Consider the following 16,992-nt stretch of genomic DNA (forward strand, 5'->3'; position numbering starts at 1 on the left):
AGATTGCCTCTGGGAAACTGCAGAGATCTTTTAAAGATGCCAAACTTCCTCCTGAAATAAAGTCCCATCTTATAACTGTGAGTCATAAATACCATTCCTTCCAAAGGTGACGCAAAAGGTGAGGGGGAGGCATAGTCAGGTGGATGTAAGCTGCAACATATTACAAATGAGGGCCCTTTCAGGAAAAATCATGTGAAGTATGTAATTAAAGAAGTCTATGATAGAGAACAACAACAAAAAAGATAGTGTGGTCACATAATAATGACAAGGGAATAATCAATCAAGCAAACCAAGCAAGCATTTATTATGTACCTACTCTGTGCTCCCTGCTGGGAATAACACAAAGCCAAAAATGAGAGGAGTTTACTGTGTAATCAAGGAGATATCATGTATTTATATAGGCATATATATATATATAAAGTACAAATAAAACAGGTACCAGGAAGCTGTAAAAATTAAAGGCTTGAGCTGAGTCCTAAAGGAAAGCAGAGGTTCAAGGAGGAAGAGGTAACTAGTCAGTCACTATTCTGGGCATGAGAGGTAGTAGAAAGGCTTAAATATGGGTGATAGAGTGTTCCATGCAAGAAACCGCAAGTAAGCCAGTATGGCTAAGTGTGGAGGGGAGGGATGTTTAAGAAAGCTGGATAGGGGTGGCTAGGTGGCGAAATGAATGGAGCACCAGCCCTGGAGTCAGGACCACCTGAGTTCAAATCTGACCTCAGACACTTGACACACTTACTAGCTGTGTGACTTTGGGCAAGTCACTTAACCCCAACTGCCCTCCAAAAAAAAAAAAGAAAGAAAGCTAGATAGCTGGAAAGGTGGGATAGGGTTGGGTTGGGAAGAGACTGAAGTTCCAAACAGATAAGGATGTTCTAATCAGGGGTGGCCTTCTTGGTCCTTGGCTGTAGCCTGTTGACTGAGTCCAAGTTTTGTAGAACAGATCTTTTTATTAAGGGGATTTGTTCTGTGAAGTTTGGATTCAGTCAAAGGGCTGCACTTGAGGACCTTGAAGGGCCAAATGTGGTCTTGAGGGTGGAGATTCCCCACCCTTGGACATCCTTTCAGTGATACAGAGCAAAACCCATCCATGCAGGCTCATTGTGGGTTTCTCCTGTCCCCATCCTCCCTTACATGGATCCACCATGGCAGGTTGGAAGGAACATTGACATGGGTGAGTCATAGCTCCACCAAAGTCTGACCTTATGATCTCCAAAAGAAGGGAATTAAATCCTTTCCCAAGAAGGGGGTTCCCAGCATAACTTTTTACAAATCTAATTTTGTTGCTTTCTTTTGTTTTTTACGAAGCACTTTACACATCACATCTTGAGCCACACCCCAACCCTTTGAGGTTTGGGCTTTTCTTACCCCTTCCTCTCATTTTACAGCTAAGGAAATCAAACAGAGGGTAAGGTGACTTGCTCAGGGACACACCGCTGAGGCAAGATTCACACTCAGATCTTCCTCTTTGTCCTGTTTCCATGTGTCTGACAATCTATTCCATAGTAACTTTATCTTTTGACTTTTCTTTTCCAAAATTCCAGGTATACATAAACAACCCTGAGGGTTTCAGTTTCCTAGACTGGTTTTGTAACTCACTGAGGGGCAGGGCAAGAGAATATAGAAGGTCTGAATGTAAGGACAGAAACCTGAAGACTGAACAGCCAACATTCTACGGAGTAAGAGAGGGCTTTAAAAAAAAATGCAAAGCCTTGAAACAAGTTAAAAAGTGACCGAGAAAACCCAGTATATTCATCATCTTGACTACATAGGATGGGCGTTGAGGCTAAGTAAGGGAAAATACCTAAGTGACAGCACCTCCCTACTGCTGCAGGTGTGGCTTTCGGAAAGGAAAAGAACTGCCTAATTGCGGTTCCAAAGCGAGCAGGGTCGGAGATGATAACGGCAGGGGGCCAGAGGACCGGGGAGAGGAGTGTACTGAGGGCTAGTGGAAGATGATGGACCTAATTCAGAAGAACCGAGTTCGAGTACCCACCTGTTTCTTAGACGCTTGTAGAATTTAATCCTGGAAGGGACCTGAGAAGTTACCCAATCTTAGTAGCTTCATGACTTAGACAAATCAGTTCATTTCCTGGACCTTGGATTTTCCGTGTGTAAAACGGGAGGGGGGGGGGGCGTTGGAATAGAAGTTTTCAAAGGTCTTTACCAAATATAAGTGGGTAAGTCACCCCTTCTCTGTACCCCCAGGCAACTCTAAGGCTGTAAATTGCCGCAGAGATGCGCAAACCACTTTGGCAGGAGTTCCCTAAATCGATGAAACTACAGGTCCAGTCCCAAGAATCTTTTCTAACTCCAATTCCTCAAATCCAGTAAATGTTATTCCCCTTTTAATCCCCGTACCCCTGTGCCACACACACCCACACGGCTCAAGAGTGGACAATTCACCCTGAATCTTCTAAACCCGACACTGGAAACACCCGCCCCCTGAGAGAGCCGGTCCCCCTCCCCTAGAGACGGAGCAGAGAAGACCCAGGCTGGGGTCGGGGCTGAGGCGACCAGCCCCATCAAACTCTGGGTTAGCAAAGGCGGGAGTCCGCCCCCTGGGTCTGAGGCTGGGGCTCCCTGCTAGAGGGTAGGCATCTTAGTACCCCCGGGGTCTCCACTGGCACAGTCACCTGGGCCCAGTGCCACCAGCTGAGGATTTGGCAGCGTCTTTCTGGTCCTGCGTCTACACCTTCAGGGAGGAGACACCTGCTGCTTGATTGATTGATTGATGGGCCACACCTCCTATTGGGGGCGCCAGTCTCCTCCTCCTCCTTCCTTCCCCCCCCTCTTAATCCTGGGCGCCCTGGGCTATCAGGCCAGTTCGTAATTCTCCCGAACAAGCGGAGAGAGCGGGTAGAGCCGAACAAAGGACCTTCTCTGTGCCCCAGAGAACTAGCGACACCAGGTGCGGCTGCTGTTACAGGCTTGAGAGAAGCGAGGATGGCCCCTGCAGCAACTTCGGGAGGCGGCTCCCTGCCTAGCGGCTTCTCCGTTCTGGCCACCTTCCCGGACCTGCTTTTCATTTTTGAATTTGTGAGTTGGCCTTTAAAAATACCTGTTCTTTCCTGGCCTTGGGGAAAGGGAATGAGGATAGGAATAACACCTGCAGGCTTGACCGGCTGTGATGCTGCTGCTAGCCCTTCTGTGAGTGTCAGAACTTTCCCTACCCCCTTGACAAGGGAAGAGGCACGAGAATTGGGGCTCTTGCCGGCTTTGTTTTTAGCATTTTTCCCGTTTCCCAGTCACTTTCCTCACGGCAACCCGGTGAGGCACCCAGGTCAATATTGTCCTCTCTTTACTCAATCAGAAACCAAGGCTCAGAAAATTGAAGTAATTTGCTGTAGCTATAGACCTGTAAGCTGGGAGCTAGGATTTAACTCCCGGTTTCCTGGTGCCAGTGCCAGCTCTGAGCTCCGTCATAAACCTGTCAGAACCTCCCCAAAGTGATTCTGGGCTCTAGGCTTTCCAGAGTTTGGAGATTGCAAACATTTACTCCAGCAACTCAAATTGACCAAGTCTAGTTAGAATCAAAAGACTCCCATAAAACTGTCATTCTTAAAATTGGAGATTTATCCTGCTTAGCAAGCAAACACTTTGGTCCCAAGGTCCCAAGCCTTTAAAAACAAAACTGCCTTAAAACTATATTCCGAGTGTAATGTAAGGAGGTCTGGGTTTAGAGTTGAAGGATCTGGGTCCAAATTTTGCTTCTACCACTTAAAATGTTTGACTTTAGGCAACTCACCTCCTAATGATCCTGTGGCCTCTGTTCCTCAGTTCCTCATCTGTAATTACAGCCAGCTGATATTTTTTTTTTCTTAGACTTTGTTAAATGGTATAACAAAAACAATCTGGAGATACCACAAAACATTGTTTAGAGAACTACCTAAGTTCCAAAAAAAAAAAATCTTGTTAATATGGTGTTAAATGAAGCACATTAACCTAACACATTTGGAGTGTGACTAGCTTTAAGTAATTCTTTAAGGATTGTTTTCGAACTTGTAATGACCAAATGGAAGTGTTGTGGTTTAAGGGGTGCCGTGCTGGGACCCCTCAAAGACTGAAGTACTGCAGTGTTGTCATTGCTATGTTTTCAGTTGAACCTCTGCTTACATGTTTTTTTAACATTGCACACATCTCTTAATCCTTGTCCTGATTCCTAAGCTTTTTTGTAGTGTCCCTTGATGAAAGAAATATAATTTGAATCACAGTCAAAACTGTGTAACTTCGAAATAAACATTTGATTTAGTTTATTATGGCATTCACTTAGGAGAGGGTTGGAGTAGATGACCTCTAATACCTTTTTCAGCTATAAATCTATTGGGGGGGCAATACTGGAGGTTTGTTGTTTTTTTTTGTTTTGTTTTTTGTTTTTTTAGTTTTTATCAATCAGTTAACAAAAATTATTAAGTACCTACCATATTCCAGGCACTGTGTTAAATGCTGGGGATACAAAGAAAGGGAAACGGAAAAAAAACTAAACCCTGTCCCTACTCTCCAGGAGCTCACCAACTAATGGAGAAGTAATCAACTACGTACAAACAAGCTATATACAGGGTACGTTGAGGGGAGTCTCAGCCGCAAGGAACTAGAATTCAGCAGGATTGGGAAAGACTTCTTGAGGAAGGTGGGATTTTAGCTGGAACTTGAAGTAAGCTTGGGAGGCCAGGAGTAGGAGATGAGATGAACAGCAAGCAAAAGAAAATCAGTGATTTTAAAACAGACCAGTTATTACAGAATTAAATATATGGGTGGGATGTACTATGAGGACTGGGGTTGGGGTTTTTTATCCCTAATTCAAAAACTGTGGGGCTAGTTGATACATGCCTTAGGTTCTATCTCCAGAGATTTAGATAGCCTTGATTTGAAAAGATTACAATAGAGGCATTTATTTGTGTAAATAATAGTGCAATCTCACTCCAAGGTTGGTGTTTGAATAGTTGGAAGTTTAAGATTCTCCTCCCACTACAATCTGTGAAAGTTGTGTGACCTTGAGCAAATCTCTGGACTTCTCTGGACCTCCATTTCCATGTCTCATTGTGTCCTCTATGACCTTGTTCAAAGGGAAGTTCATAAAGACTATACTAATTGAAAAACTCAATGGAAACTCTTACAGAATTTCCTTTTGGATACATGTTAGAAAATAACTAACGATCACCCGATTCCAACATTTGGATGCCAGCCACCACCTGTTGGAATTTGCTATGCGCATGTTTTACCAACTGCCAAGAATTGTTCATTTGCTTTTCTGTCATTCTTAGGCAAACCCAAATCAAACAGTTGTTCTTTTAAATTCTAAGCCATGTGCTCAGATTCTAAGTTTTTGTGTGGAGAGTTAATTAGAAGGGGGGAGGGGGAAGAGGAAGAGAGAGAGAGAGTCCTGAGGGGATGTAGTAGAACATGAACTCTTTCAGGGATTAACTGTCTCTCTTTTGTGTTTGTATGTCCAGTACCTAACATACATAATAGGTACTAGTAGGGGGTTGGTACACAGTAGGGGTTTAATAAATGGTTATTGACTGATTAATAAGTAGTTTCTTGTTATCCAGATCAAAAACTGACAGTGTGTTGCTGAAAGTGACTTTCAAGATATTTGGGGGATTTTTTAAATGATGACTGTCTCTGGGGACTGCAGTATGACTCCTGGATAGAATTTTTCTATTTAGTTATCATGTAACCACATTCAATTCAATAAAAAATTGAAGAATACTTACTGGATATAAGTATTATGCCAGGCAATTCAAGTGGTACAAACATGTCTTAGACACAGTTTTTTCTTTTACAAGAGTTTGCAGTCTGGTAGTGGTTGGGGGAAGGAGAGTGGAGATGTTTGAGGGTCTCTACCACCCCACTCTAACTGAATGGAGAACACATTTTGTACCATTTGCCCAATGGCTAGTTATGGTAATAAGAACCATGCAAAGTGCTCTGGTTTCGAAAGGCAAGAGAGATCACTTCCAGTGGAAGAGGGGGGATCTTGGAAGGCTTTGGTAAGGAAGTAGCCTTTGATCTGGGTCTTAAAGGATGGGCAGGATTTCAACTGGTAGAGATATCAGGGTGGGGAGAACATTCCAAACAGAGCTGAATAACATGAACAAAGACGGAGACTAAGAACCACAGGGTGTGTTCAGGGATAGGTGGTGAATAGTCCAATTTAACTAGAAGGTGGAGTATATATAGAAAGAGATAAGGTCTGGAAAAAAATAGGTTGGGGTGGATTTTGCAAAGCCTTGAATGCCAGGCCGAAGTGTTGGGGCTTAATCCATAGGCAAACAAGAAACTTTGGGTTTTTTAGAGAGGGACTGATAAAATCCAAGTTTTGTTTTAAGAAGCATGTGCAGTATGGTTTGGACTAAGAAGACTAGAGATAGGAAAATCAATATGGATGCTGTTAAGGTAGTGTAGGTGAGAGGTTAATAAGGGTCTGAACACTACACAGAGACAGTAGTTGTAGAAATGGAAAGGAGAGACGTAGACAGAAACGTCATCGAGATAGAATTACTGGTGGAAAAGAAAAGCAATATAACTTAAAGCACATGGGAGAAGGGTGGTGCCATTAACAGAACTATGGAAGTTGGGAGGAGAAAAAGATCTGGTTTGGTTTGGGATTTATTGTTCATTTAAATCATATGACAGTCCCACTTGGTCCGGCTCTTTGTGACCTCATGTCTCATAGCCAGCCGGTTCTATCCATGGGGTTTTCTTGGCAAAGACACTGAAGTGGTTTGCCATTTCCTTCTCTAGTGAATTAAGGCAAATGGAGATGAAGTGACTTAGCCAGGGTCCCACAGCTAGTAAGTGTCCAAGGCTGCATTTGAACTCTGGTCTTCCTGACCCCAGGCCCAGTGCTCTGTCCACTGAGCTACCTGGCTTTTGGGAGGTCAAAGACTTCCCAAGAGGCTTGAGTTCCTCCAATCACACTGACCACTTGGGTAACTACTTATTTTGCCAATGCAGAAAGCCACAAATGAAAGTTAACAATAATAATAGCTAGCATTTATATAGCACCTATTATGTGTCAAGAACTGTACTAAGTGCTTTGCAAATGTTATCTCATTTGATCCTCCCCAAAACCCTGTGAGGTAGATGCTATTATAATTTCCATTTTATAGTTGAGAAAACAGACAAATAGATGTTAAGTGACTTACCCAAGGTCACGCAGCTTAATATCTGTTAATTATTTTCTATTTATACAGTATATAGTTTACTTTGTATATATTTGTTTGCATAGTCTCCCTCATTAGATTGTAAACAGGGACTCTCTTTTCCTTCTTTTTGTATCACCACTACTTAGCACAGTGTCCAGCACATAGTAGGTTTCTAATAAGTGTTTATTACACCCTGGAGTCAGGAGGACCTGAGTTCAAATGTGGCCTCAGACACTTGACACATTCATTAGCTGTGTGACCTTTGGCAAGTCACTTAACCCCAATTGCCTTGCCTTACCCCCTCCAAAAACAAACAAAACAAATAAATGTTTATTCAGGCTAGATTTGGACTCAGGTCTTCTTTAATCCAAGCCCAATGCTCTACCCCAGTTGCCCCAGCACTAAAAAGTTGGATGCCCAACAGGTTGTAGTAATTTATAATAGTACCACTTCACATTTGTCTAGGGTTTTTGTATTTGTCCAAAGAGCTTTATCATCATAGGTCACAGTAACCCCTTGAGATAGGTAGAACAAGTGTTGTTATCCATGTTTACAGGTAAGGAAACTGAGGTCCAGGCCTCCTGACTCTCAGTCCAGTATTCTTACTTCTGTTGTCCAGTGGGTGCTATTGATGAGACTGATAGGAATGTAATTAAGGATAAAGAACAGGGTAATAACTAGGCAGACTCTGGGACTATGTGAGGCCAAAGAGTTTCCTTTGCTTGTAAAGCAGAATTCAGTTAATCTCCAACTTACACAAAATGGGCTTGGGAGCTCAGAAGTTGCCAGTTAAGTCAAGACTAATGGGGCTTTGCCCTGGGGCTTCAGAGTTTAGGTTGGTCCAACAACACTTGCTACCCTTTAATGCTTTAGGACCTAGTTAGCAATAAAAATTAGTCCTAAAAACAAACAACCAGTTAGCTTTTGCCCACGGTGAACTCCTACCCCAGGCCACACCCTAAGTTGAAAACCTCCCTCCCAAGGGAAGACAAAACTGCTAGCTGGGGCTCTTGGTAGTCCCCCCTTCTGCTGACTTCTCCCTGGAATGGGGAATTCCTAGTCACCCCTCAAGTTTGACTTCTCCCCCCCCCCTCCTCCCTAGGGCTGGTCCAGGAAGCTCAGACATCTATGGTGAAGATGAAGAGAAGGACAAGCCCCGGCACCTTCTTTCACTGACTTACCTGCCCCTTCAGCACCATCTTGTAGGCAACCTGTCAGCTTGCAGCCAGTCTCCTCGGCCCTACCTAGAGGCCCTTTCCTTTTAGGCCCTGCTCAGCCAGTGTCCAGCTTCTACATCCTGGCCCTGGATAAACTCCATTTCTCTGAAGTGTAGCTTAATCTCAATTCACTTCTTCTTGTACAAAGGGCCTAAGGGAAAAGAAGAGGCAGGGCATAAGGTGAAGCCTTTAAAAAAAAATTCCTTGACTGTTTCATCTTTGTTTACAAGCATTTAAAAAAAAAAACGAAACTATTCTTTAAAAATCTTATGAGCTGAGTGCCAAGATACATTCAATTCTGTTCCACAGTGAGTCAGGAAAGAGGAGGAATTCTGACCAAAAGCAGTATAGGTGATGGTCTTGGGCAGGGGAGCAGGTAGGCTGATATCTGGGGACCAGAGAACCTGCCAGATGGGAGAGTGTCCCCTAATGGCTCCATGTCCTTGAGGCATAGAACTGGAAGACTTCAAAGTCCTGCTTCCTGGTAGGTGTGGACAGAAGAAGAAAGGGCAGAGGGAGTCAGTAAGTCAGCTAGCATTAAAGTTGGGTACCATATGTCAGTCCCTATCCCACCGATGGGATGGGAGAAAGGGTACTAATGCTCGTTTTTCCCTCCTCTCCCACACACCATCTTGGTACCTTTGCTTCTGCTCTTCCCCGGGACTAGACTGTCTTTGTTCTCCATATTTGCCTTGAGTTCATACTCATCCTTTAAAGATTCTCAGAAGGGATATCTTCCTTGAATTCTCCCCCTTAGACCTCAAAAAATCATTTTGTTTTGCAACTCTGATCAATCCACTTAGCATATGATAATATGTATTAAAATTATTTCTGTATCTTATCTCTACAGAAACAAAGTTTCGTAACAGGAATCCCGTTTTATGCAAATTTTATTATCTCCTCAAGAGCCTGTCACAGTTATCTGTATGCTAGACCATCTTAATAAATGCTTGTTGAATGAATTAACATTCCCTTAGACACATTATTCTGCATGGTAGTTAGGTTTGAAATTAGTAGAAATTGGTAGAATTTTAGAGCTGAAAAGAATTCTAGAGGTTATCTAATCTAACCACTTCTTTTAATAGATGGAGAAAGTGAGGTTCCAAAAGGAAAAAAGGGGCAAACCCAGGTCCTTTTAACTGAAAACCCCGTTTGCTTCTCACTACTCAGAAAGTGCGATCAGTAGGACTGGAGAGTAGTTCCAATGTACTTCCCATTACAATGGGCTTGAGTTTGAGGAAGGGTAGGGCAGATGTTGATGCCTCTGGTCTCCACAGGAGACCAGTAGATCTGAACAATAAATTTTTTTTAAGAATTAAAAAAAGACAAGAAAATGACATCAAGAGAAGTTAAGTGAAATCTATAAGGTCACAGAGCTAATAAGCAACTTCAAATAAGGTTAGTGAAGGGCTTGTTCAGAAAGCACTTAACTGACAGCAGTGAATTTATTCTTGCGAACCACATGAATAGCATCCAAGGGTGCTGAAAGAAATTATGACTGAGCCGTTTTCTGTGATCTTTAAGAAATCACAGATAATGTGAGCATTGTTGCTGGCCTAGAGGTAAACAACCATTGTCTCCATTTTATAAAAAAGAAAAGAAAAGAAGGAGACAATGTGTAATTCAAACTATAGGCTGGTATGGTTGACATAGAATACATAATACATTATTAGAGGGATGTTTTGTGAGCAGTTAGAAAGGGAAGCAGCGATCACTACAATCCAGCTTAGTTTTATTAAAAACAAGTCTTACAAGACTAACCTCATTTTTCTTTTAACAAGACTACTAGACTGGTAAAGCAAGTGAATGACATATATCTGTATTCCAGTAAAGAATTTGCCTGTCTCTCACAGTATCCTTGGGGATAAGATGGATAGGTTTAGACTGGATATAGTAAAATTATACAGGTTCAGAACTTGCTGAAAATGACAGTGCCCAAATAGTGGTGATTAATGGATCAATATCAACCTAATAGAGGCATCCAGTGGTGTGCCATGGGGTTCTGTTTTTTACCTTGTTGTATGCTCATCAAATCTATGTGTAATATAAAGCTGGTCAGGATAGTTGGCATATTGAATCAAAAAGAAGTCAGTATCCTCAGGATCTAGTCTTGGCAGGTTCTAACAATGGGCTGAATCATTTATCAGACACAAAGGAGTGGATGAAAAAGTTTCTTGAGCAATTCAATGAGTTTAAAAGGTGAGCCATAGTTTGGGACTTTTGAAATCATTTCCCCATAAAGGATAGATGTGCCCATAGGTACCTTATTCAGAGGACACAAGATATCTCCTTATTAATTTTCAGTGACTGAAGCTGTTCTGTTTTAATTAAAAAGGTCCTTCCCTCTTTTAATTATTTCCTATTGGCCCTGTATATAGTTTATTTGCACACAGGGATTTGCTTGATTTCTTCCCCATTAGATTGTATTCTCCTTGAGGGCAGGAATGATCTTTTGCCTCTTTTTGTATCCCCAGAACTTAGCACAGTGCCTGGCATGTAATAGGGGTTTAGTAAATGTTTGACTGACTGGCTGTCATTCCCAGATGACCACATAGGACTTTATGAAAAGGTGGGTTCCTCCCTGGAGTGAGGGAATCATATTGATTTCTCTCTGACTATTGTGGGACCTTTATGCGTCTTCTTTATGAGCTCCTATAAGTCCTTTGAAATTTATCCGTTTTCAGTGGGTGAAAGAAAGTTGTCCTGTACCCCGTGAAATGCATTTTTCCTGTTGTGTGCTTATATGTTAGCTGGAGAACTTTTTCACCCTGATCTTTGTTGTCATGTTCAGTTGTTTTTCAGTACTATCTGACTCTCCATGACCCCATTTGGGATTTTCTTGGCAAAGATACTGGAGTGTTTTCCATTTCTTTCTCTAGCTCATTTTACAGTTGAGGACCCTGAGGCAAACAAGGTTAAGTGAGTTGCCCAGACTCACACAGCCAGTGTCTGAGGTCACATTTGAGTTAGGGTCTCCTTGACTGCAAGTCTAGTGCTATATCCAAGGTGCCACCTTGCTGCCTCTCATATATACATTTAATAATGCCTTCTAGAAATTTGCTACATATTGAAATTAAGCTCATACTTTGTAGATGGTGCAATGGAAAAAGTGCTGGATTTGGAGTCAGAAGACCTTACATCAAATCCCAGCTCTGCCACTTCTTACTTGCCTGTCCTTGGGTAAAGCGCTCTGCAATTCAGTTTTTTCATTTCTACAAGGAGGGGGATGGACTAGGTGATCTCTTTGTCTCCCTTTCAGCACTACATCTATCATCCAATTCCCCTTTTTTGAAAATAAGAGCAATATTTGCCCTTTGACAATCCTGTGTACCTCTCTTGTCTTCTGTGACCAATCAAAGATCTCTAACAGTAGCCCATAATCACATCTTTTGTTGTTGTTGAGTTGTGTCTGAATCTGTGTGACCCCATTTGGGGTTTTCTTGGCAAAGGTACTAGAGTGGTTTGTCATTTTCTTCTCCAGCTCATTTTATAGAGGAGGAAACTGAGGCAAACAGAGTTAAGTGACTTGCCCAGGATCACACAGCTAGGAAGTGTCTGAGGCCAAGACTCTGGCTTCAGTTCTCTATCTGCTGAGTCACCTAGCTGCCCAGATCTTGTAGAAAACTACAAGAAGACTGGAAAAGTATGAGGAATGGACTGGGAATGTAGAATCTGGAGAAGAAAAGGCTTAGTAGGAGCATCATTATTGAACAGCTTTCATATAAGAAGAGGGATTAGATTTATTTTTCTTGGACCAAGAAGTCAGATGACAAGGAGGCAGACTTTGAAATCAATATTCCAGTGCTGCAGTAGAGTCTGTTATCTCATCAACGTGGGTATTTCTTTCAATAAAAATTCCCAACTCCTCTGTGCCTGGCCTTCGTCAGGACCCAAATACTGAACAGTTAGAAATGTCCCAGATGAAAAGGGCTTTCCCTGAGTGAGTGATAAATTGCCTATCATGGTAGGTCTTTCAGCTGAGCCTGAATAATAGCTCATGGAGTGCAGGGTGTGGTTAGGTAGATTGGATTAGAGATTGGATTTTAGAGGTCCTTCCTTCCAGCTCTCCAATTCTGTAATTCTAAATGGCAAAGCCAGACTGAAACCCAGTTTCTTGAACTCTAAATGCAGAGATGAAAGATTAGCATGCCAATCAGCCTGGAGCTAGAGGTCAGATAATCCAACTTCCTCATTTTACAGGTTAAATAATTTACCCAAGATCATAGGTGATAAACCTCAGAGGCAGAATCTGAACCAAGGACCTCTTATTCCAGAATCAGTGTTGGTATAATATTTCCTGAATTTTGAAAAGTTTTTGTGAGCTGGCTGGATAGGGTGGTACACCTGACCACCATATCGTTCTTCTTTATTGGTGAGAGGTAGAGAGGAGAGAGCAGTGGGTTTAGCATCATATGTTCAAATTCTTAATGCTGGTGTGACTTTGGTCTAGTCATTTCACTGTCTGGGACTCAGTTACGCAATCTTTAAAAAGAGTGACTTGTAGTTGATGAACTCTACAATCCCTCAATCCTATTTATAGCCACATGGCCGGTGGTAGTGTATTGAACTAAAAGTCAAGTGACTTGGGATCTTATCTGTCCTCAGCCATTTAACAGATGTGTAATCTTCAGCAGTCCCTTAAATGCAATGTGCCTTATGTTCCCTCATCTGCAAAATGGGAATGATGATCATAACTGACTTGCCAAGCTCTGTAAGTTATTATGAAGAATTATGAAATATTATTATAAGCTAGGAAGTGACTGAATAAATTATGGCATATGGATGTGATAGAGATCTATTGTGCTTTAAGAAGTGATGGGGGAATGATTTCAGAGAAGTCTGGGGAGACTTGTATGAATAGATGCAGAATGAACCTGGCAGAACCATGAGAATAATTTATATAAAGACAGCAATATTGTAAGGACATACAGCTATGAAAGACTTAGGAATTCTGATCCATGCAATGACAAGCCACAATTGCAGAGAGCTTGTGATATTGCCCACCTCCTGTCAGAGAGTGGATGATATGGCCAACACAGAAATTTGATTTTGCTTGACTTTTTTTTACTATGTAACAGGAGTTAGTTTTCAAAATCATCTTTTCATTTTTCTCAATATGGAGAAAAAGGTACAAAGGAGAAATTTTTATGTATGAAAAAAAATTAAGACTAAGGTATTAGATCTCAGAGTACCCTAAAACATTAAAAATGGGATGCAAGAGCAAAGGATTTGTTCGTTGTTTATATATGTATTCATATTTATGCTGATGATGATCTAGGCTTGGGAATAATGAAGGGGGAAGGAGAATCTGACCACCTTTGGGAGTTCTTTGCTTTCCAATACCATCATAATCAACTATTTATCTCCAACATAGATTATATGCCACTGGGTAATTTTAATGCATTAGTCACTAAATCAACTACTATAACTCCAAGCTGAATTTAGAACATGCCCACATTCCTCTGTCAGGAAAAACTTCCGTTGGGAACAAGATCCTGCCGCAAAGACAGACCATAGAATGTTAGAACATTTAGGCCCATCCCCTAATTGTAAAATTGTAAAGATGGGAGAGCTGAGGCCACACTGCTAGTTCATAGCAAAACTGGAGGCAGAGGCCTGGTTGAGGAGCAGCATCTTTGTCTTTTAAGGCTTTGTCTGATTTTTTTTTTTTCATTTTGAGAAGCTTTGTATTTGAATCAACAATTTTCTTGTATAAGCCAGAAATCCTATTGAATGAATCACATGATGGTGACTTTAAGCAGTTATGGGGGACAGAGAAGTGGGAAGCCCCACACCTCCTCTTCTCCTAAACCTCTATGACATCTGATGTTGAAATTGCCATTTAAATGCTCTTTCCTCTGACACATGCTCATATCCTCGTTCTCATTTTTACTCCAACATGGGCTGAATTGTTGTGCTCGGTAGTGTATGGTTAGGTTTGGAGTCAGAGGGTTAGGGTTAGGGTCCTCATGACCCTGTCCAGGAGTTTGCTCAAAGGCAAGAAACAACAAAGGTAACTGCTATTCTCTAAGTCAGACCAGTTACAAAGACTTGTCTGTGTTACTCACCTAGATACAGTCTTGGGTCACTCAGGCTGAACGTATCTAATAGCTTATCATACCTGAAGGTCCTAGTATGCTAGAATGCAGGGAAGCAGTTTCCCCCCCCCCCCCCCCCCATCATACCTCTCCTCCAACCAGAGTTAATTCTTCCTAGACCCAGGAAGGTAGGCCACACTTGCAAGACTTTGGGACTTTGCCTTGTTGGGACTACAAGTCATCTTGTATTTAGAGGTACCTGAGGGATGATTAATGCCTTTGTTTTCTGAACCCCAGTGTGAAGATGGAGGATGCATGTAGGAGTTGATCCTGTCCTCCAATTCAGCTCCTGAACCTACTCAGTCACTTTGAACAGCTTTCATTCAAAAAGCATTTATTAACACTTAATATTAATACTTAATCGTCCTAGGTATGATTGAAAAATTCTAGGCCTTTCAACTTGATTCAACTCAATAAACTCATACCAAGGGCTTATTGTGTACTGACCACTAGAGATACAAAGATAGCCCTTAAATGAGGATATGGGGATTCAATACGTCATATAGATAAGAAGGTACAGAGTAATTTGAGGAGAGAGAATGAGAAAGATCAGTGAAGTCTTCCTGTAGGGAAACTAGGCATCCAAAGAAATGGAGGTGAAGAAAGCATGGCGGTGGAGTCTTCTTGGAGTTCTTCTTTTCCTCCTTCCTGAGCCCCAAACACCAAGGGGCCATCTGGCGAGAGTCACTTTGAACAAGGAAGCCCAGGTAATCCAGGGTCATTCTGGACTAGACTGGACCTCCAGTTCAAGCATATATTCCTGACCTTTGGAAGTGATAATAAAATATTATTTTGTTAACCATACCTGCCTGAGCTCCAGAGGAATCTTAACACCATGTGTTTTTAATGGGATTTTATAGAAGAGTTATGCTCTGTAAGACTATGTGAACTCATATAGGGGTTGGAAACATGGGTAAATGTCTGTATTACTGTTTTCTGCTCTCAAGATTCTGATGTGGTAACTGACACCTTTATTTCTGAGTCTACAAATAACAACTATCAAAGCCATGAATAGGAATTATTTCACTCAGAGCAGGATGAGTTAGGAGAAGGGGAAAGTAGCAGTTCAGTGATGCAAACTTTGAACATTTGTGCAGTTGTGCTAGGAAGAACAGGGCAAACCAAGCCCATTTGAAGACTTGGCTTTTCCTCTATCCCCACTAGGATTGGAGAGATGGTACCCCAGTGGTAAGAGGAATAGGGAAAGGTGCAGGGACTGTGGTTGAGTGGGGCATGTCATGCTTGGATGTCCACACTGTGGGCCATGGCCCCTTTTATTTACCTATTCTATATCCAACTTTGCCAAATAACTTCAGAATGTTCCAGAAAGCTTGTGTTCCAAGGAAAAAGCAATGGGAAAAAGGTATGTTGGTTTTCCATAAAGGTCCCAGGAGCAGGGCCGAGAGTATGGTGCTCAGCCACTTTGATAATAAAGGTATATTAAATTTCCACCTGGATAGTTAGCCAAAGGTACTTTAAACATGTTAGGATCTCAACTTCCTCCCCTCCCCCAAGAAAGTGGAGTCATTATTTTCTGTGCTAATAACGAACTCATTTATTCCTGTGTAAAATTTAGCCTATGCCACCATCTTTCTGCTTTCTGCTTCTCCTTTGTTTCATGATGCCGTGTGTGTGTATGTGTTTGTGTATGCAGTGCACTCACATGTGCCAAGGACCATGAACACCTGGTGTTGAACCCTCTCAAAACTTCTCTTTCAGTAATGAAAAAAACAATAATAGAAATAGCTGAGATATACATGGCACTTTCACATACATTATCTCATTTGACCCTCACAACCCCATAAAGTATATCATTCCCCTTTTACAGAACCTAAAGTATCTTAATTCATCACTGAATACAGAAATATTTTAAACATCACAAGGTTAATTTAATGTTAATTAATCTGTCTTTCAGTCTGTATTCCAAAATGTTGACTTGCAACAGAAGACTGAAACTCTCATACTGTAAAACCTAATGACTCTTCAGTGTTATTTCTGGGAGGAAATGCATTTTGAGATGCCATTCAGGAATTCTTTTAGTAGTAGAGTGTGGGTCATTATTTCTCCCATCAATGGGGGACCAGGCTTACCAGTTCAGGGACAGCATAGGGCTACATTAGCATGTGAAAGTATAGCCATAAAAAAATGTGTGCCTTAAGCTGTGTGTGTCTTAAACTAGTCTGTGACTAGTTGAGCTCAGGATTCTGGTATATTCCATAGATTTTCTGTGTTTTCAATCTCTGTGACTGTAAAATATAAACCCTGGGATCCCTCTGGGGATCTGGGCATGTCCTCTAAGGTACCATGATGTGGAAGTGACCCTGGACCCTAAAGGCTATGCCAGAAGGGCAAGATTTCTGGCACATTACTTACTCACCCCCAAGCCAGGAAGTCCAAGGACCAGCTGAATTGAGATCAAGAGTCTCATCATCGGAAGGCTAAATACTAGGTGATGAATTTTTTCAGCCAGAGTGACTAAAGAAATCAGTCTATTCACTCTTCAAGAACACATACTCCTGGGTTTTG

General features: G+C 41.8%; 1 protein-coding gene across 1 annotated transcript in view; it reads left to right on the forward strand.

Moving 5' to 3' along the window:
• Positions 1–2,632: 2,632 nt before the first annotated feature.
• MAL (mal, T cell differentiation protein) overlaps positions 2,633–16,992 on the forward strand; it is a 45,869-nt gene continuing 31,509 nt past the window's right edge. Inside the window, exon 1 of the mRNA XM_069075577.1 lies at positions 2,633–3,039. Within this exon, the coding sequence (XP_068931678.1) occupies positions 2,947–3,039 (93 nt within the window). The 5' untranslated portion in view covers positions 2,633–2,946. The remainder of the gene's footprint in view (positions 3,040–16,992) is intronic.

The sequence above is a fragment of the Petaurus breviceps genome, unplaced genomic scaffold (assembly GCF_028583685.1).
Source record: "Petaurus breviceps papuanus isolate PSGF00001 unplaced genomic scaffold, PetGlider_PUasm1.0 90919, whole genome shotgun sequence".
NCBI classification, from domain to species: Eukaryota; Metazoa; Chordata; class Mammalia; order Diprotodontia; family Petauridae; genus Petaurus; species Petaurus breviceps.